The 19758-nt window shown below is 46.3% G+C and overlaps 2 protein-coding genes across 2 annotated transcripts; both read left to right on the top strand.

Moving 5' to 3' along the window:
* The first annotated feature begins 7469 nt into the window (after positions 1-7469).
* Positions 7470-8042, top strand: LOC113754966. Its single transcript, XM_027299123.1, has one exon. The coding sequence runs from the start codon at positions 7470-7472 to the stop codon at positions 8040-8042; it is 573 nt and encodes a 190-aa protein (XP_027154924.1).
* Positions 8043-8490: 448 nt separating this feature from the next.
* On the top strand, positions 8491-9021 carry LOC113754964. Its single transcript, XM_027299122.1, has one exon. It carries the CDS (start codon positions 8491-8493, stop codon positions 9019-9021), a length of 531 nt encoding a protein of 176 aa, XP_027154923.1.
* Positions 9022-19758: the final 10737 nt, after the last annotated feature.

The raw sequence follows: 19758 nt of genomic DNA, 5'->3' as shown, positions 1-19758 counted from the left end.
AACTCCCAACCAAACATTAAGCAAATATTTACATGTTGAAATTAAGCATATACCATCCAAAGTGGCATACAAAAGTTATTCAAAACTGGATACATGTACGGTTTGCCAAATCAAAAGAGAAACGGACCCAAAAGTACATTTAGGGTTTCAATCAAGGAGCTATACAAAAGATATGTCCATCTAGCTCAATTCGGCAACCAACTATCAAATCCAGTCCAAAAGTATTTATTTTCCTGTAAGGAAAACAAAAGGGAATAGAGTGAGCTTACGCCCAGTGAGATAATACCACTCAAGCAGCAAAGTTCACATAAGCAGAAAGCTTTTCATTCCAATTCATCAAAAGTAAGCAAAGGCACACATCAATAGTGGTGATAAAAGGATACGGGCGGCTCTCAAGAGCCCTTTTCCTCGTTTGCATTCTTGATCGAACCTCATTGACCCTCCGTCAATGTTTAAGAGTAACCAACAGTAGCCTCCACTTTACTTCAATTCCTTCCACCCAACATACCCCTACCGGGCCCGAACTCCAAACAGTAGAAATTTGGTAATACTCGAGTATACCGGAATCAAGAGTCTCACTACTACAAGATTCCATATAACAGTCCCCATGGCTCGTCAATTTTCACGACCAAGCCCTCGCCGGCTCGATCCAATCGACTACCAATGGGGTTGAGCTCAGTCGTATCAGTAATGGTCGTTCGATACTCGTCCAAGCGACACCAAATTCATGAACCAATTCAGTATTTCATGTATCATTCAATCATTACAGTAAAACAGTAGACACTCATATCAGATACCAAATGGGTGAGGGCGATCAAGTACACCCTCACTCAATTAAGTTCAACAGAGCAAATAAGCCTTCAAGGCATCAAGTTCACATATACCAAAGCCACATTGTAAACAACAAGTGAGTGGTACACTCACCAATCAAGCAAATGATATTTCATGCACTTCCGCCTAAGAGCGTCTTGCACCACCGTCACGGCCTAGACATTCAAATAAGCATAATAAGACTCAATTACAAGTCATAACCAATGCCAAATACCACCAAAATAAGGTTCCACTAGAATGTATAAGCACTAGAGTAAACCAGGAAAATCCGGAAATGGCATTAAGTTCTAACCCAAAAAAAAATAGTTTTTGACATCCGTTTGCGGTTTTGGCACCATTGGCACTACGATTATCGGATGGAGGTGCAAGATACACCGTTTCAAAGCTAAGAGATAGGGATACAATGTTGAAGAAGGCTACTCTGTCCAGTTTCGAGTGTAACCAGGTCAAAATGCAATATACTACACCAGAACCGTAAAAATAGGTTCACAAACCGTATTCTGGTTCAAACATCATAAGTCAGGCTACCTATGTCCAAATCAAGTGATTCCAAAGCCATCCGAAAGCTAAGATACAAGGATACAATTCATCAGAATACATCAACAACCAAATCAGAAGCATTCCCAACCAAATTAACCAATTACAGAAGCAATTCTCAAGTTCGGGTGAAACCAGGGCAGCAGGGGTATTTCGGTCTTTTCACAAGTTACGCTACTCCGATTGGCCTGAAATTTTACAGGTATCTCTAAAATATCATTCCCTACATCTTTTATGTTTTAACCCAAGGCTAATTCGGCCTCTAACCATGATGAACAGTGCCGGGCAGAATGAAGGAAATGAAACCCTAGCTTTCCAAATTTCCTTCCAAAACAGAAATTTCCCGCAATTAACCACTTTTTCCACCTTCTAGCTTCCTTAAATATCATTTCCAATCATCATACATGACCACATAATCATAATCATATGAAAACAGAAAAATCACCAATAATTATAAAACTTCACCAATTCAACCAAAATCAAGATATAATCCATAAAATTACATCTTAAACTACTACAAATCATGAATTAAACATCATTAGATGGAGGAGAGGGGTTCCTTCACTACTCACCTTAGCAACACAAGAGAGGGAGCAACTAATCACCTTAGCCTTCCAAACAACTCCACTAAACACCTCACAATCACTCACTTAAGGTTTTCTATGGAACAAAAGCAAGATTAAGTGGTTGATTTGGTAGATTTGAGCAAGATTGAAGCAAAAACTTGAAGAGTTCTCTTTCTTTCTTTCTTGGAGAGGGCCGGCTATGAGCTTGCAAATTTGGAGTGAATTTTGGTCAATTTTTGAGTTATTTTAGTAAAAGGGTAAAAGTATGAATAGTAGTCAAAAGTAACCACTAACCATATGGTGACACTTGTCACTATAATTAATGCATCTCTATCTCTTTGTTTCCTCTCACACCAATCCAAATAGCAACCTCTAATTATCTCATAACACCCAGTATCCAAAACTTAACCTAGTTGGCCGAATTTTTTCGAACTTTCCGCACTAGCGGGTCCCACGTCCGGTATACGCTCTTAATTTCTCAAAACCTAACCGATACTAGAAAAATCATCTAAAAACTATATTTACTCATAAAAATTATCGGAAAAAGTTTCCTTATAAAGAAAATGTAGAAAACATGCCATTAACGAGAAAAACCCTAGAAAATGAGAAAATTACGGGTTCTCACATTTTCCTTTTCCAACCATAGCCCGTTAATTTCATTTTTCCCCTCTATCACAACCATCTCCATCTAATTTGGCCATGAAATTTTCATTGGCTCCCTCAATTTGTAATTTTGGAAATTTTGATTCTTTAATGTATGCAAATTATAATACGAGAAGAAATAAACAAGAGTGGCTAATAGTTAAGTACCACAGAAAGAAAGAAATAGACAAGAAATAAACACTTCAGGTAGATTTGCATGGTGGTGTAGTTGATGGGTGGAATAGACTATGGGGTTATAGGTAGGAAGGAGAGAATCATAAGAGGTAGAAAAAAAGGGAGGGAAAGAAAAAAGAAACTGCTGTTAATTAAGTATGATTGGGGATGATGACAAGTTGTTGCAGGTTTTTATTTTTTTCTTTCACTTTTGGTTTGATTTTTGTGTCCCACAAATATGGTAAATTATCTATTAAATATAGGGTATTGTAATCATTTTATTGAACCAAGGGAGATCAGCGTAATTTTCTAAAATTGGAAGGAGCCGAGTGAAATTGTCAGAAACCTCAACGGAGGTTTCTGAAATTATCCCATTATCTAATCATCTCCTAAATGCAAAAATTTCCAAGTAATGAAGGAGAATGTTAATAATTTGAAAGCTATTCAAATTTGTCTTACGCTATTGGATTATAAATGTAATCTTCCTATTTTGGGTTTTGAAAATTTTTATCTATGCTACGTTGTGTTCTGTGAATTTGATGAAAAAGAAGAATTGTACTGTTTACATTATATCAATGTTCAAAAGTTAAGGAATTTTTTGATCTTATCATGAAGCGATTGCAATGTATCACAACTTGTGGTTTTGCTAAAAATAATGACATTTGATCTTGGTGCAAGCAGAGCCGGATCATTACCAACTAACGCCGTATTTTTTTCTCCAAACCTAAGATGTGGGTTACTTGATTAAGGTTTTAATTCATAAACTAATTGTCCATAAATAATATTATATTCATTGCATTAATAAAAATATTCGAGCATTAGTTTTTGGATGGCATAATGGTAAAGAGAATGTATCTGCTTAATTTTTTTTAAGATTAATTTTCAAAAAAATTGTTAATCTTAAAAAAATTGATCTGTATTATCTCCACGTATGTAACCAGTGATTCCAAGTATCTATTCAGTATTTTTTTTGAGTTGATCGAGTATTGAGACAAAATTATCAGCCATTTCTAATTTTACTTACCATACAAAGTTTCATGAATTTGAAACTCAATTACCTTAGTTTTGGAGATAAAAAATAAATTTCATGTACCACCAAAAAAACATCATCCATGTACTGTATATTAATCACAAAATCACAAATGACATGGTATAGAGGTTGCACACACAAATACATACGCGAGTGTTGAGCAGTAAAATATGCGTTTGAAGTGGACTCAGTAGCGACACTCTTCCTAAATTGACCTTTGCATATCAAGAGTTTCGTTACACTAAAGTCAGATGCACGTATCTTATCTTCGTGATAATTCTAAAATCCAATGTAACTTAATCCTTTTTTTTTTTCTTTTTGTTTGTAATTTGGAGATGAGGTTTATGTCTTGTCTTTTTTCCAATGTTGTTAAACTCCGACCGGATAGCGACTCGGCTAAACTACTAGATCAAGGGTCAATTGATCAGATCAGTTGGACTGTTCTCAAAATTCTGCTGACGTCAGCATGATGTTATACTTATTTTATATTTTTATAAGTTTCAGAAATATTGAAATTAAGTTCTTGGTTATATTTGGTCAATCATGAAAAATGTTCCAAAAATATTAGATTTGCAATCAAATATACACCTAATAATTATATATAAAAATGTAAATTCATGGTTAAAATATGTCCATTTTCCAAAACTACTTGAAAAACTAAATTAATGGAAGTTGGAATCACTAATGCTAAATTAATGAGATCATAGGGATATAAACATCTTAATTTAAAGATCATTTAGGAAAGCGAATGATTTTGATATTTATACTAAATAGGTGACCTTTTTTTATTTTTATTAATAAATGAAAGTGTTACAATTTAAATAACTCAAATTATGTTTGGGGAAAAAAAGAAAAAAAAAATTTCGAATCGGGTCACTGGTTTAGCCGGTTTTTGATGGTTTTGATTGGTTTTTGATTAAAGCAATTTTATACTACAAATCAATTCAAAAAGAAACCCGATTCACCATCGGACCGATCGAATCGGCCAATTTGGTCCGGAACTAACAACACTGCTTTTTTCAATAAATCCCTTCTCGTATATGGAGCTTGCCATTCATTAGGATCTGTTTCTTTTGCACATAGTTGAAGCATTTTGGAACTTTTTTGGCAGATGCATTCACTTCTAACCTAAATTAGGTGTGCTAGTTTATTCTTGTAACACCTAATGAGCGGCAAATGGGTTCTGTACCGAAGATTTGAGTAATTAATGATAACTACCTTAGTTTGATTGGCAGAAATATTGTTTGAACATTTATAACTAATAATTGAATTCCAAAAGTTAAAGGTCTAGTTCCCTACGTGGAAACCTAAGAGTTCATCAATATCCACCGTTTCAGTGTACTTTCCTCAGTGTTTAGAATTCCAAGATGTAAGATTTGAAGATGAATATCAACCTAGATTTTGGAGAGGTAAGAGTTGAAAAGAATAATTTCACAATTTAACTAAATAATTGGACCAAGTGACTTATTCTGTAGTTTATTTTCTTATTTCTTCTAATCTAGACTCTCGGATCGAGATAATATTGAAGATTAGAATTTTATAGTTTTACTAATCACTTGAACAATTTTATAACTTACATAAACAATCGTCTTATACTCCTTTAATATCTAAAGTTTGGATTTGACTATGTAAAAAAAAAAAAAACTTTTACACTTTTCTTGGTTTTTCGTTTGCTCATTTAATATGCTAAGATTCAGTTTTGGCTTCATGAAATAAACTTATGTCAAGGGAAATTCTTTTCTTTTGCTCTTTTGTGAAAAACATTTTTCCAGGAATGTGTATCTTGCAGGCCCTGCATTCATGCTGCTTTAAATCGCTTTCTTAGTTAATCACACTGACAATGTTTTGTTGCTTAGTCGTTATCAAGACTTAAAATCCTTGTGGCTTTCTTTAGAATTTAAAAGGAACTAGTGCACCTGACCTTGATTAGAATACCTTGCGCTAGCAGCTGAAGCATGGTGAATACCATATCTCCTGCACTGGAAAAATAACTTTCAGATATCTAAAACAAATATAGTGAACAGTCAGTTGTTTTTTTAAGGATAAGTAAAATAAGAAGTAAAACAAACCAGAAAGCGGACTAAACTGAAATTTTTTTTTGCACACCGGGATTTAATGATGTGTATTTCAAAGTATGTATATTCAGCATTTAGGGAGATGTACTAAAATTGTGGAGATAATTTTCTTAAACTAACTATTCGTCACGTAGATTTAATTAAAGAACAATCCGCTAAAGGAATCAAAATTTAAAATCTTCTGCTACATATACTCGTATGATTCCTTACAACATGCAAGTCCAATGCAAATGTACCGTTTGTTTCTGCTGTATTGATGTAAAAGATCTCATTGTGTGAAGAATTTTTTGTCTGCTTATGCTAGCTAAGTTCCATAGGCTGTGTATTAAAGAAAAATGAGACCTCCATGGAAGGTTCTTGCTCGGCTTTACCAACAGCCTGCTACCTTTTCGGAGTAAAAACTTTTGTACGAAGCATTAAACATCCCCGCAGGAAAAAATTTAGTTTGAATAGTGCAGAGGCCCCGTCCTGGGCCTATACACGTGGCAGCCCAGGGAGGCCTGAGCTGGGCTGAGACCCCGGGGCCATGGGAACCGTCCCGCGGTCCTCCGCTGCTAGGGCTCCGAGGAGCTCCAGGGAACGATCCCGTAGAGGGCGGGGAGAATCCCCCTCAGTGCGGGATCGTGACTATTCTGGGCAGGTCCCGAAATTTACGGAGGTCGGACTCCCAAGCAGGTATAAATGATAACACACACACACCAATTGCAGGAGGTACGCTCACTATTTGCCAATTACTCCCGACTGATTTACTTCCCGTGACTCTCACTCACCGGAAAACTAACTTGATCGTCGGAGTGCCCTCGGGGACGACCTCGGGGCTCCCCTGTTAGATCACTCTCCTGTTCGCTTTGCAGGCTTGGGACACGCTCTTTTCATCAGCACGCCGAGCTCATCAGGTCAGCTCGGTCAGGGGAAGCTCAGCGCTTCTTCAGTTGGCGCCGTCTGTGGGAACGTACGAGTAGTTGTGTTGATGGCGAGAACGCGTTCCAAGCGAACCGTAGAAAACACCGATCCTGGAGCCGGCGAGGGGTCCCGGCGAATGGAGACCGAGGCGGCCTGGGGTGCCGGGGGCTCAGCCCTTTCAGGGGAACGGAGACAGTAGATCTTTCAGTTCGTGACGGAGAACGTTCCCATGCTAGAAGACATAATTCGACAAGCAAAGGAGAGGGGTGAAGCCGGGGGCGCACAAACCTCCAAGGCGAAGGGTAAGGAGAGGGAATCACCTCCCGTTCCCTCGGAGGATGAGTCACGGGACCAGCCTCCCAGGAGGAAACGGCCTCGGTGGTCGGGGATAGCGAGAGGTACTCTCGTGACCGGTCCGCTGGGGGCCGACCAAGGAATCCCTCCTCGTGGAAACTTACGCGGAAGGAGTCTGAGCGCTCCCCCGCCCGATCTATCAAGAGCCGGCCGCGGGACCCCACCCAGTGGAAGCCTGTCCGGGACGAGCTTGAGCAGATCCTGCGGCCGCAGTTGTACGAGGACAACTACACCACCTCGTCCTTTACCCGGGAGATAGAGGACTATCCACTACCCCGGAGGTTCAAAATCCCGAACATCGAGCTGTATGACGCCTCGACTGACCCGGAAGACCACCTCTCGGTCTTCCTGACGCACATGCGTCTGCAAACCGCTGCGGATGTAATCCGCTGCAAAAACTTCCCCATGTTTCTAAAGGGGAAGGCCCGGTTCTGGTTCCAGGGTCTGGCACCGGGATCCATCCGGAGTTTCCCCGAGCTGGCCAGACAGTTCGCCGCCCAGTTCGTCTCCTCGAAGACTTACTCGAAAAACGCGGCTCACCTGATGGCAATCAAGCAGAAGCCGGACGAGTCCCTGAGGAATTTCATGACCCGCTTCAATACGGAGAGCTTGCAGATCAGGGACAAGGACGAAAAGGTGGTCATGGCCGCCTTTATGAACGGGCTCAGGGCGGAGGAGCTCTACTGCAAGCTCGTCGAGAAGCCTCCTGGAGGCCTAGAGGAGTTCTTGACCAGGACGCACGCCGCCGCAATTGCGGAGGAGGCTGCTCGCCTGAAGAGAGAGTCAGATCGGGAGATCGGAGATCGGAGAGAACGGGGAAACCCCCCCGAGAACAAGGACGGCCCGGCCAAGAAGAATGTTTTCGATCGGCTCTCAAGAGAGAAAGCCCCCGCGCAACCGCCGCCTCCGGAAAAAGGCTACACCCCCTAACTCGGCCCAGAGCTCAGATTCTGGCCGTTATGGAGGCGGAGGGCCTAGGGGAACGGCCACCAAAGATGGGGACACCCCGGAACAAGAAAAACCAGGACCGATACTGTGCCTTCCACCGTGATGTTGGGCATGATACGGAGGGGTGCTGGGCCCTGCGAAAGGAGATTGAAGATCTTATCCAGCGCGGCTTCCTGGGGCGTTTCGTGCGGCAAGGTCGGCCAGGCCAGGAGTCAGGACGCACCTACCGAGGAGACAGGGGGGAAGGCCAACGTCGCGACCGCCTTGAGCGGCAAGACGCTCCTCGGGGCAACTCCCCCGACCAGGACACTCAGAACTTAGCAGGGGTAATAAACACCATTGCTGGGGGCCCCATGGGGGGGACAGCCATACAGCTCTGAAGAACAGGCGGCCTCCCCCCGAGGGGGATGATTCCCTGAAACGCTTGGGCATGGATGAGGAGATCACCTTCGGACCAAGGGATGCGGTTCCCCTGGCGTCTGGAAACCACGAGGCCATCGTGATAGACGTCGTGATCAATAACTACCGGGTGAAGAAAGTGTACGTCGACCAAGGGAGCGCAGTGGACATCCTGTTTTACCGGGTGTTCAAGGAGCTCGGCTTGGAGGACGGACAGCTAACCCCGGTTCGGACACCCCTAGTGGGCTTCACCGGACCGCCCATCAATCCGGAGGGGATGATCACTCTGATGGTTACGGTAGGGCAGACGCCCAAATGCCGGACCATCCCCGTCAATTTTGTGGTGGTCAAACAACAATCCCCGTATAACGTGTTCTTGGGACGGCCTGCTTTGAATGCGCTTCGAGCTATCCCCTCGTCTCTCCACCTCAGCGTCAAATTCCCCACCCCGGGAGGAATAGTTGAGGTGCATGGAGATCCAGAGGTGGCCAGAGCTTGCTACCTGGCCGTGCTCCGGGGACATGAGAAGGTGGTCGCCCAGACGACCAGCCTGGAGCCCTAAATCCTGGGGGAGGAGACCCGACAGTTGGGCACTCAGAACGAGATCGAGGAGTTCCCCTTGAGGGAGGACCGGCCCGACCCGACCGGGTCCTCTGGGTTGGTGCGTCTCTGCCCCCCGAAGAGAATGAGGGTTTGAAGGCCCTACTAAGGGAATACGCCCCGGTCTTCGCGTGGACGGTGAAGGACATGCCCGGGATTCCGACTGATCTGACCGTCCACCACCTCAACGTAGATCTCCGCTTCAAGCCGGTAAAGCAGAAGAAGGGGAGTATCTCCCCCGAAAGGAATGATGTGATCAAGAAGGAGGTCGGCAAGCTGCTGGAATCCAAAATCATCCTGGAGGTATACTACCCGACCTGGTGAAGAAGGAGGACCAGTCCTGGAGGATGTGCGTGGCTTTTAACCACGTGGACTTTACAGACCTCAATAAGGCCTGCCCAAAAGACTACTTCCCCTTGCCAAGGATCGACAGGTTAGTAGACTCTACTGTGGGTTTTGACATTTTGTGTTTCCAGGATGCTTTCAAGGGATACCACCAGATAGAGATGGCCGAGAAAGATCGGGAAAAGACTTCCTTCATCACTGAGGAAGGGACGTACTGCTACCGGACAATGCCATTTGGATAGAAAAACGCTGGAGCTACCTACCAGCGCCTGGTCAACAAACTATTCCAGAGTCAGATCGACAGGAGTATGGAGGTCTATGTGGACGATATGATCGTCAAGAGTCGAACTGACCGGCAGCTCGTTCCCGACCTGAGGGAAATCCTGAACATCCTATGGGAGAGCCGGATGCGGCTGAACCCAAAGAAATGTACCTTCGGGGTCAGGTCAGAAAAGTTCCTGGGCTTCTTGGTCTCCAGAGAGGGGATCCGGGCCAACCCGGATAAGCTTCAGGCCATCATGGACATGGCCCCACCGAGGAACATCAAGGAGGTCCAACGGCTCACGGGAAGGATGGCTGCCCTGAATAGATTCCTCTCGCGCTCCGCGGTAAGGGGGCTACCCTTCTTCCGAATTCTGAAAGCACCTAAGGACTTTCAATGGACGGATGAATGCCAGAAGGCCTTCACCGACCTGAAGGTATACCTGGCTGAGCTGCCCGCTCTGACCGCCCCGGAACAGGGAGAAACCATGTTCCTATACTTGTCTGCTTGCAACGAGGCCGTTAGCGCGGTTTTGGTGCGGGAAGACAGGAGGGATCAAAGGCCGATATACTACGTCAGTCGTGCTTTACAAGGGCCGGAAACGCGGTACACGCCGGCGGAGAAATTTGTCCTTGCCTTGATGCACGCCGCCCGGAAGCTCCGACCTTACTTCCAGGCCCACAGCGTTGTTGTCATGACAGATCAACCCTTACGCCAGATACTCACAAAACCTGAGGTCTCGGGCAGAATGATCAAGTGGGCCGTCGAATTGGCCGAGCACGACATCGGCTATCAATCTCGCACCGCTATCAAAGCTCAGGCCCTGGCAGACTTCCTCGCCGAAGGAGCCAGTTTGTCCGTAACTGAGCCGAGCTCTTTGTCCGAGGAGGCACGGCCGGAAGAGCCATGGGTACTATTTGTGGAAGGAGTCTCGAGTAAGGAAGGGAGCGGAGCCGGCCTGCTGCTCACCTCGCCCACCGAGGAGGAGCTGACCTACGTACTCAGATTTGATTTTCCGGCATCCAACAATGAGGCTGAGTACGAGGCCCTGTTGACAGGATTGCGGATAGCCCACCAGATGGGTATAACCGCGATCAGGGTCCTGAGTGATTCTCAGCTCGTAGTCTACCAGGTCCGCGGGGAGTACGAGGCCAAGGAGGATGTTATGAAAGAATATTTGGCTAAGGTGCGGGAGGCGATAAAACTGTTCAATATTTTTGAGATTGAGCGGGTGTCGAGGTCACAGAACAAGCGGGCGGACGCCCTGTCGAAACTGGCGTCCTCCTCGTTTGCCCACCTGAGCAAGGAAGTCTTGGTGGAGGTAGTTAAGCAAAAAAGCATTGGCCAGGTCCAGGTCTTGGCTATAGACAGCCCGGCCTCGTGGATGACCCCTCTCATGGACTTCCTCAGATCGGGTGCCCTCCCAGTGAACAAAACCGAGGCCCGCCGACTCCAGCTCAGGGCTGCTAAGTACGCCTACGCCGGGGGAACCTATACAGGAGGTCGTACCTGTCTCCCTGGCGAAAATACATAACTCCTGAGGAGGGCGACTATGTCCTCCGACAAGTCCACGAAGGCCTGTGCGCAGCACATGTGGGATCCCGAGTGTTGGCTAAAAAATGCCTGCTCTTAGGCTACTACTGGCTCTCGGTATTTCGGGATGCCGCGGCTCTTGTTCGAAAATGCCGAGCCTGCCAGGTGCACGCCCCGCTGCGTCACCAGCCCACTCGGGAGATGGTCCCCATCCACAGTCCTTGGCCCTTTGCCCAGTGGGGAATAGACCTCCTGGATCCCTTTCCCCGAGCTCCCGGAAGATACGAACACCTCGTGGTGGCCGTCGACTATTTCACAAAGTGGATGGAGGCCGAGCCCCTGGCCACTATCTCTGGAAGGGCAATCCAAAAGTTCCTCTGGAAGAACATAGTCTGCCGCTTCGGGATCCCGCACGTCTTGATATCTGACAACCGGTGGCAGTTCGCTGAGAACCCCTTCAGGAGTTGGTGCGCGGAGCTCGGGATCAACCAACAATTCACCTCGGTCGGTCATCCCCAGGCCAACGGCCAAGTCGAGAATGCTAATCGAACCATTCTACAAGGGCTGAAGACTAGGCTGGAACTGGCCCAGTCTAACTGGCTAGATGAACTCCCTAGCGTCCTCTGGGCTTACCGCACTACGCCGAGGACAGCTACTCATGAGACCTCGTTCTCCCTGACTTACGGGACGGAGGCGGTGGTGCCCGCGGAGGTCGGCCACCCCTCGCCTCGGACACAAAACTTCGTTGCGTCAGCCAACGAAGAAGAACTGAGGTGCAACTTGGACATGCTGGAGGCCAAGCGTGAGGAAGCGGCGATACGGATGGCTAAGTATAAAAGTCAACTCGCCCGCTATCATAACGCGAAGGTGAGGAATACGCAGTACCAGCCAGGAGACCTCGTCCTAAAAAAGAACTCAGTCAGCTGAGCTCATAGCTCCAACAAACTTGATCCGAACTGGGAGGGGCCGTACAAGGTCCTAGAGACAAGCCGGGCTAGGTACTGCAAGCTTGCGAAATTAGACGGAGTAGAGGTACCCCACACTTGGCACTTCTCGGATTTGCCGTTGTTCGTAGGATAGGTTGGTCCACGGTATCTTACTGTATTCTTTGGAATCTTCAAACCAGTTCATCATTAAATAAATGTTCGATTTTTAAGTTTTAAATCCATTCTCATTATCAATACCGTTTAACTTTTCACTTCTACATTAGCACACTCAGATAATGCTAAGTGTCCTAGTGGGAGGCCCTGAGAGGTGATGAATGGTAATGGTGGAATGTTTTTCAAGTCTGAGAGATCGACGCTCGACCCCGGAGGTCGGCATGATTATCTTTAAAATTTTGACACTCGACCCAGGAGGTCGGCATGAATGATAACGGAGGGAATTCCCTTCAAATCTGAGAAATCGGCGCTCGACCCAGGAGGTCGGCACGATTATCTTTAAAATTTTGATGATCGACCCAGGAGGTCGGCGGCTAAGGGACGAATTAAGATAATGAATCAATGGAATGCCTTTGAAGTTTGAGAATTGATGCTCGACCCGGGAGGTCGGCGGGGTTTAAAGCTTTAGAAGTCTGAGAGTTCGATGCTCGGCCCAGGAGGTCGGCAGGACTGTCTTTAAAATTTTGCCGGTCGACCCACGAGGTCGGCGCAGCCTAAGAGAACCTTAGGGTCCGATGCTCGACCTAGGAGGTCGGCACGCCGCCCAGGTTGTTGGAATTTGGTTGTTAATTTAGTTTGATCATTTGATGGGACCCCAGTTTATCGTCCTTTGACAATTTGGTTGTTAGCTTAAAGTGTGATAGATGCTCGACCAAAGAGGCCGGCACGCTGCCTTGGTGGATCTATTTGGTGCTCGACCCGGGAGGTCGGTATGCCTTCTAGGTTACGAGAGTGCGGCGCTAGCAAGGATTGAAGGTCAAAATCAGATAGTTTCATTCAAACTTCATTTCACATATGCATTCAGACCCTATCTATTACAAAGCCTACCGAGCTATACAAGGAAAGGAAAACCTAGCTATGCCTTCTTCTTGCTGGCGACCTGCTTGAGGTGGGAGTTTGGGGTACACCTTAAGCATGTTGAGAGGCGTATGGTGAAGGCTATTCAAAAAGATATCTAGTGAGATCATGAACTGCGGGGCATTGAAACCCATTCATTACTGGAGCGTGGTCACATCCCTATAAGAAGATGGAAAGAGTTTCTGGAGTGACCGCTATCCTAAGCCACCGGCTCCTTCCCGGAAGCCCTGTCAGGAATCTCGTCCTCCCCCAGGGGGACCTCCGCCAGCTCGGCCCCCACATCACTCCTGCCCACCAGGTCCTTCAGGGCATGCCCCTTGCAGTACCCATCGAAGAGCCAGTCTAGCTTCTCCTCGGTGCCAGGGTTGTAATCCTTGAACGCGGCCAAGTCGAAGCCAGGCAGTTTGAGGCCCTTCACCTGGTCCAGGGCCCGCGTGAAGCCGACCTGGAGGATGGGCTGGTTGAGGAGGGCCACGTCCTCGGCAAACTGTTCGGAGGAGATGAACTCCCGAACAGCCTTCTTGCGCTCCCGGCTGAAGGTGCCGGAGAGCTCAATGGCGTGGTCCTCTCTCAGCTTCGCCACGCCCTTCTTCTCCTGGTCCAGCTCGGACAGGGTGGCGGCGAGCTGGACTTGGGCCCTCTCCAGCTCCTTCTCGGCTTTGCCCAGCTTGGCCTTAAGGGAGTCCGCCCCCTTAAGGGCCTGGGCAAGCTTCTGCTCGGTCTCCCGATTCTTCTTCTGCAACTTCTCCAGATCGGGAGACAGCTCGGAGAAGCGGGTCACCAGGGCAGCACCGGCGGCATTGGCCTGAGAAAAGAAAAGTAAAAATTAGCACTCCATCAAGGGAAAGAACAGGGACCCGAGGGGCCTAAGTGGAGGAGGGCTTACTTGGGCCTGGGCGGTGTAGTACATGTCCTGGAGCTCGGACGGGCTGGCCAGCTCCATCCACCTTCTGTCGTGTGGAAGGACTGAGCCCGTAACCAACTCGTGAGCCACTTCAGGGAACTGGGCTCGGTCATTGATGGAGAGCTCCCAAGGCGGGCAGAAGTGACGGGGGTCGTGCATGATGGGGGCCTGTCCCGGCTTCACGGGGGCCACGTGGCGGAAGTGCCACAAGCTCGGGAGAGCGCTCTCCCGGGCGTGCTCCTCTGCGGAGCCAACCCCCAGGTGGACAGGCCCCCCGACGTCAACAGGAGAGGGCGCTGTGCTGGAGCTGGCGTAAGCTTCTTCCCGGGTTGGGAAGGCTCGTCCTCTCGGCCCCTCTTCTGCTCTGTCGCCTTCTTTTTGCTAGCGACCTGCTTGGAGGGGGACTGAGATTGGGAGGCCTCCTTCTGGGGGGCCGAGCTGCCCCCAGGAGTCGGAGAGGCCTCGGAGGCCTTCTTCGCCGCCTCTGGCTGTGTGGCGGGAGCGACCTGCTCGGGTGGCGCGCCCAGTAGCCTGGAGAGCTTCCTCACTGCAGCAAAACACCATCAGGTTAGTAAAAGCAGGGTCAGTGAAAGAAGGAAGAAAGCAACGGGTTATTGGAGGATAGAGGTGGCATTACAGGTATCGTAGTCGGTGGGGGAGGACTCCACTCCTTCGGGGGACCCGGACAAAGTCCCCATCAGCCCGGCCGCTGATATCTGCTCGGTGGAGAACTTGCCCGCGTAGAGCTTCACTTTGGAGCTCACCAGCTAGCTGAGGGCTTCGGGGCCCAGGTCCTTCGGGTAGGGGTAGGATTCGACCTCCCCGACCTTCCATACATCAGGAGGAAAATGTGTGGACTTAACAAAGAAGAAGTCCCCCTTCCAGTTCTTCACGGAAGAGGGAATCCCGTAGAACAGGTCCTGGGTACCCTTCCCACCCCAAACTTTACCAATAGTTCGGCGGGAGAAGTAGTACCACCCAGGAAGGGAGAGCTTGAGGGTGTAAGAGGCTCGGAAAAGAGAGAGAGAATAGGGAATGGAGCAGATTTGGCAATAGATCAGGAACGCAGTGATGATCCTGATCGAGTTGGGGTGGACTTGGGTGATTCTGAGCCCCCAGTAGCTCAGAATCTCGGATAGGGCCGAAGGGATGGGGAGTCGGAGCCCCGCGACCAGCTGCTCCCTATAGATGGCTACGAAGTCAGGGGGAGGTCGGCTAGCTCGGTCGTCGGGCCCGGCAGCCCTCGGCTCGAAGGCCGGAGGAATGGAAAAGGACCCAACCAACTCGGCCACTACCCCGGGTGAGAGGATGACCTCTTGCTGGTCAGGTTGACCGTAGTTGATTTTGGGATCATCCCCCTGCTTAGAAGCAGGGGTCCCCTCTGAGGAATCCCTATCCTCACCTACCCCACCCTGGGCTCCGCCAGGGGAGTCATGTGGGGACTTGGGGGAAGGAATGGAGGTGGCCTGCTGATCGATGAAAGCATCAAGTTCGGCCGCCTCCTCCAAGATGCGGGCGGAAGGAGAATGGGCAAATAGAGAGCTCATGATGTCAATGGGCTCGAACAGGTCAGGAATGAGGAAGTTGGGATTAGAAGCAGAGGAAGAAGAGAGAGGAGGAGGAGAAGATGAAGACGAAGATGAGGACGAAGACGAGAAAGAAATGAGGATTCTTGGGACTCTACGATGGGCCGGAATTTGGGATGCGGTGGAGGTAACGCCGGAATGATCCGACATAAAATGCAGAAGTGGCAAAGGAGGAAAAGAAAGTGCGAAGAAGGAGGGAGAAAAAGAACTTACTGATGATCAGAGTGGAAAGGGATGGAGGAACCGCCGGAATCTGGGTACTGATGGCCGGAAGTCTTGCCGCGAGAACTTTTGGGAGTAGAAAAATACGTGAAGAAAGGAAAATGGCAAATAGAGTTTGAGAAAATCTGAGAACCCCTATTTATAGGGAGCAAAATAGGGGGAAACGGCTGCTTGAATTTGAACCGCCCCATGTGAACACATTTAAGAGCGGTACGGAGACCGAAAAGACGCGACAATTGAAGGGACGCGGGCGCAGCTTTCCAATGACAGCATTGTACCGGAGGTGACCGCGGCAGAACAGTGCGACGCTGGGCTCCCACGTGGCAAGGGTATAGATTAGGTCCGCCTGGAAGCCCTACCTAATCTAGGGGGCTAGTGCAGAGGCCCCGTCCTGGTCCTATACACGTGGCAGCCCAGGGAGGCCTGAGCTGGGCTGAGACCCCGGGCCCATGGGAACCGTCCCGCGGTCCTCCGCTGTTAGGGCTCCGAGGAGCTCCAGGGAACGATCCCGTAGAGGGCGGGGAGAATCCCCCTCAGTGCGGGATCGTGACTATTCTAGGCAGGTCCCGAAATTTACGGAGGTCGGACTCCCAAGCAGGTATAAATGGTAACACACACACCAACTGCAGGAGGTACGCTCACTATTTGCCAATTACTCCCGACTGATTTACTTCCCGTGACTCTCACTCACTGAAAAACTAACTTGATCGTCGGAGTGCCCTCGGGGACGACCTCGGGGCTCCCCTGTTAGATCACTCTCCTGTTCACTTTGCAGGCTTGGGACACGCTCTTCTCATCAGTACCCCGAGCTCATCAGGTCAGTTCGGTCAGGGGAAGCTCAGCGCTTCTTCAAATAGGCTTTAGGCTTTTACTTTTAATGTTTCACATAGTTGATGGCTACTCTACAAGATGATAGAAAAGGAGTTTTGATTTCCATATTTTATATCTCGTAGATCTTTCTGGTAGTTGCTAGTTGCATTCATAAATAGCAGCTATTAGGGACCATAAAATATGGGGCTTGGGCAAGGCTGCGGTTATGTGCAGTCATTGTACTTCTTAGATTGTTTATCGTACAAAAACACAATATTATTGTATCAGTGAAAAAATTAACGTACATGACTAAAATATTTTGCTTATATTTGGACGTAATAATATAATAAGACATCACGTCACGTTATTCCAAGTATTAAATTTTTTTTTTGTTTGTGATTCAGCCATCCCAAACTTTCTTTTTGATCCAATCAAATGAGGAAAAATCTTTTTTCACACTCTTTACATAACGTAAATATTGTTAAGAGTTGTCCAAAATAAAAACAAAAAGATTTGTGACGCTGAAGTGACTTTCAAATCGTAGCTGTGCCAACCTCAAAATTATTAACATAGCATGTATTACTTTAGGTAGAGACTTTAAAAGCAGTTTTTTTTTTAACATAGGTATCCAGTTTTCAGAAATTTGCCCTTATTCTACAGGTTTTATGTTTTTCATGCTACAAAAATAATTGCGTAAATAAAAAAAAAGTAATAATTGGAGATCATTTTGTTGAAAGATGAGAAACAAAAAAAAATGGCATTTTGAATCAGGCATAAGGTTAGGTTAGGTCTATAGTATCCCTGTCTTCACAAAGCTTGTGAACAAGGCAGTGTCCCTCTACGATCCTCTTTTTTTTTTTTGGTTCTCTATGATCCATTTAAGTGGCTCAAGATATATTCCTTCCAATGACTGGTTTAAAATGGTCATTGCCCCAAGAAAATCCATAATCAGGATGAGTGTGAAATCCATACCTGCATTCTGTTGCTAAATTAACTTGCATTTAAAAAAAAAAACTTCATACAACTTCATAAACAGTATCTTTCTGTCAATATCTTCTGTTATTAGCTACATATACGTACCATAAATTTGCATGACAGGATTTAAATCCATTTGATGACTATTTTTTGGGTGTTTTGAGAAAAAAATATTTTACTGTATCGTATCGCTTTTGTTTATAAAGCTGTTTGTGAAATAAAAAATTGATTAAAAAACATACTTATGATATTGCTATTTCCCTCGTACTACAAACCTTGAAATTTTTACCTAGTTCAGCTGATGGACGTCGAAGGAGTAGAGGAAATGGAATCAATAATGAGTTCAAATGCACACCAAGATCCTAAATGTCAGACTTCGTGGACCCCAGCAAGTTCAGGATCACATTCACGTTCTTAGTTTAGCTAAAAGTCAATTGGAAAAGTAGATCTGCTTCCACGACCACTAGTATATGCATAAAGAAGTTAGCAGGCAATAGAGAAGCCACATGGATGTAGGGATCCTTAAGATTTAAAGACAACTGCAAAGTAAGTGTTGTGGGGAATGGCCATTCGTAATAATTCCACTCTCCCTTTCAATCTAAAAGGATCATGAAAATGTAATCACTAACTATATTATATTGTCTATTGATACCTTACTTTTGTTGGTCTGTTCATAACACAACACAAAAAAGCTTCAATTGCTTATATATTATATTAGTTCATTCCCCTTTCAGATAGTACATTCTTTGCAAATCTTGCAATGTGTTTGCTGATGATTATCTACTTTTTTTAATTTCTTTTAAAATTTTTTGTGGGGCTATAAGTGAGATTATCTATTCATATCTTTCGTTTCCAAAAAATCTCATACTTGATCCAATTGGGGATTTAAAAACTTGTTGCTTGAAATCAATACATGATGATTTCTAGCAAATAATTGCAAATTCGGCCACTAGGCTTTATATTTCATGTCCCCATTGTTAGTATATTCTAAAACTAATAACTTTTAACAATTTTTGTGTACTCTTACTAAGAAAAAGATTAAAAAAAAAAATGAAGCCCAGAAGCTTCAATTTTTTGTTCAAGTTCAATTCCCTTTTGCATATTGAAGAGTCGCCAAGGGACACGACCCGAGCAAAATGCCAAACAGTTGTAACCGAGTTGACCTGCAAAGATCCGAACAGTGGGAATATCTCCCCGTTGTGACTCCAACGATCAAATCAATCAAAGAAAAATATAAGGTAGAATAGGTGTGTTGTATATCGTACCTTTTTGGTTGTACATGTTAGTATTTATAAGGCTTATTCTGATAGTGATGAAGGTGTCTAAAGTTATCCTCCTACTTCTAGTAGTTATCCCATTTAAGAGTACTAGCGTTGCTAGGTTACTAGAGGTAAAGCCCCCCTTGGATTCAGGCTCTGGTTTTATCTTGAAAGTTTAGCTCTGCTGAACTGAGATAGCTAGTTCGGTTCATAGGTGGACCTCGAACAGGACTCCTTGGCCCTGACACGTGTTCATAGAGGATTCCTTCCTCTACACTAGCCCCCTGAGGCCAGGTTCATCGGACGATTGGATGAATCTGGCCCTAATCCCGGGGATGTGTCAATTTGGCCAAGGTGTATGTTTTAGCCATCATTACCCCTGATATCAGACCCCTATTAGCTCAACCCTCACGTCCATCATTAATAACTACCATTCGGTTTAAATTCAAAATCTTTTCATCTTCCCGCTCTAGTGGTCCCTATAAATAGGGTCCACTGCTTGTCATTTTCTCTCTCCCTCTCCCTCTTCTTTTTCATCAGATCTCCCCCTCTTAGTCTGTTCACTCTCTTTTTCCCACTAGCAGTTCGGCTATCTTAGAAAGGCTCCCTTGTGCCAGTAATTTTCCTCACCACCACTAGTAAGTTCTCTTCTTTTCCTTTTATGTCTTCTTTTGAGCGATATGATATTACCACTTCAACTCCTAGATGCAGGGGAGTTCAACAGCCCATACCCGTGGAAGTCCTTTCCTCATCTACCTCACCTTCCAATTCTTCTTCCTCTAGTT

The sequence above is a fragment of the Coffea eugenioides genome, unplaced genomic scaffold (assembly GCF_003713205.1).
Source record: "Coffea eugenioides isolate CCC68of unplaced genomic scaffold, Ceug_1.0 ScVebR1_115;HRSCAF=498, whole genome shotgun sequence".
In the NCBI taxonomy this organism is placed as follows: Eukaryota; Viridiplantae; Streptophyta; class Magnoliopsida; order Gentianales; family Rubiaceae; genus Coffea; species Coffea eugenioides.
The sequence above is the reverse complement of the archived record's forward strand: the minus strand, read 5'-3'. Positions and strand labels throughout refer to the sequence as shown.

Coding starts and splice junctions, on each gene's coding strand:
- LOC113754966 (XM_027299123.1), top strand. CDS start 7,470: ATGCGTCTGCAAACCGCTGCGGATGTAATCCGCTGCAAAAACTTCCCC.
- LOC113754964 (XM_027299122.1), top strand. CDS start 8,491: ATGGATGAGGAGATCACCTTCGGACCAAGGGATGCGGTTCCCCTGGCG.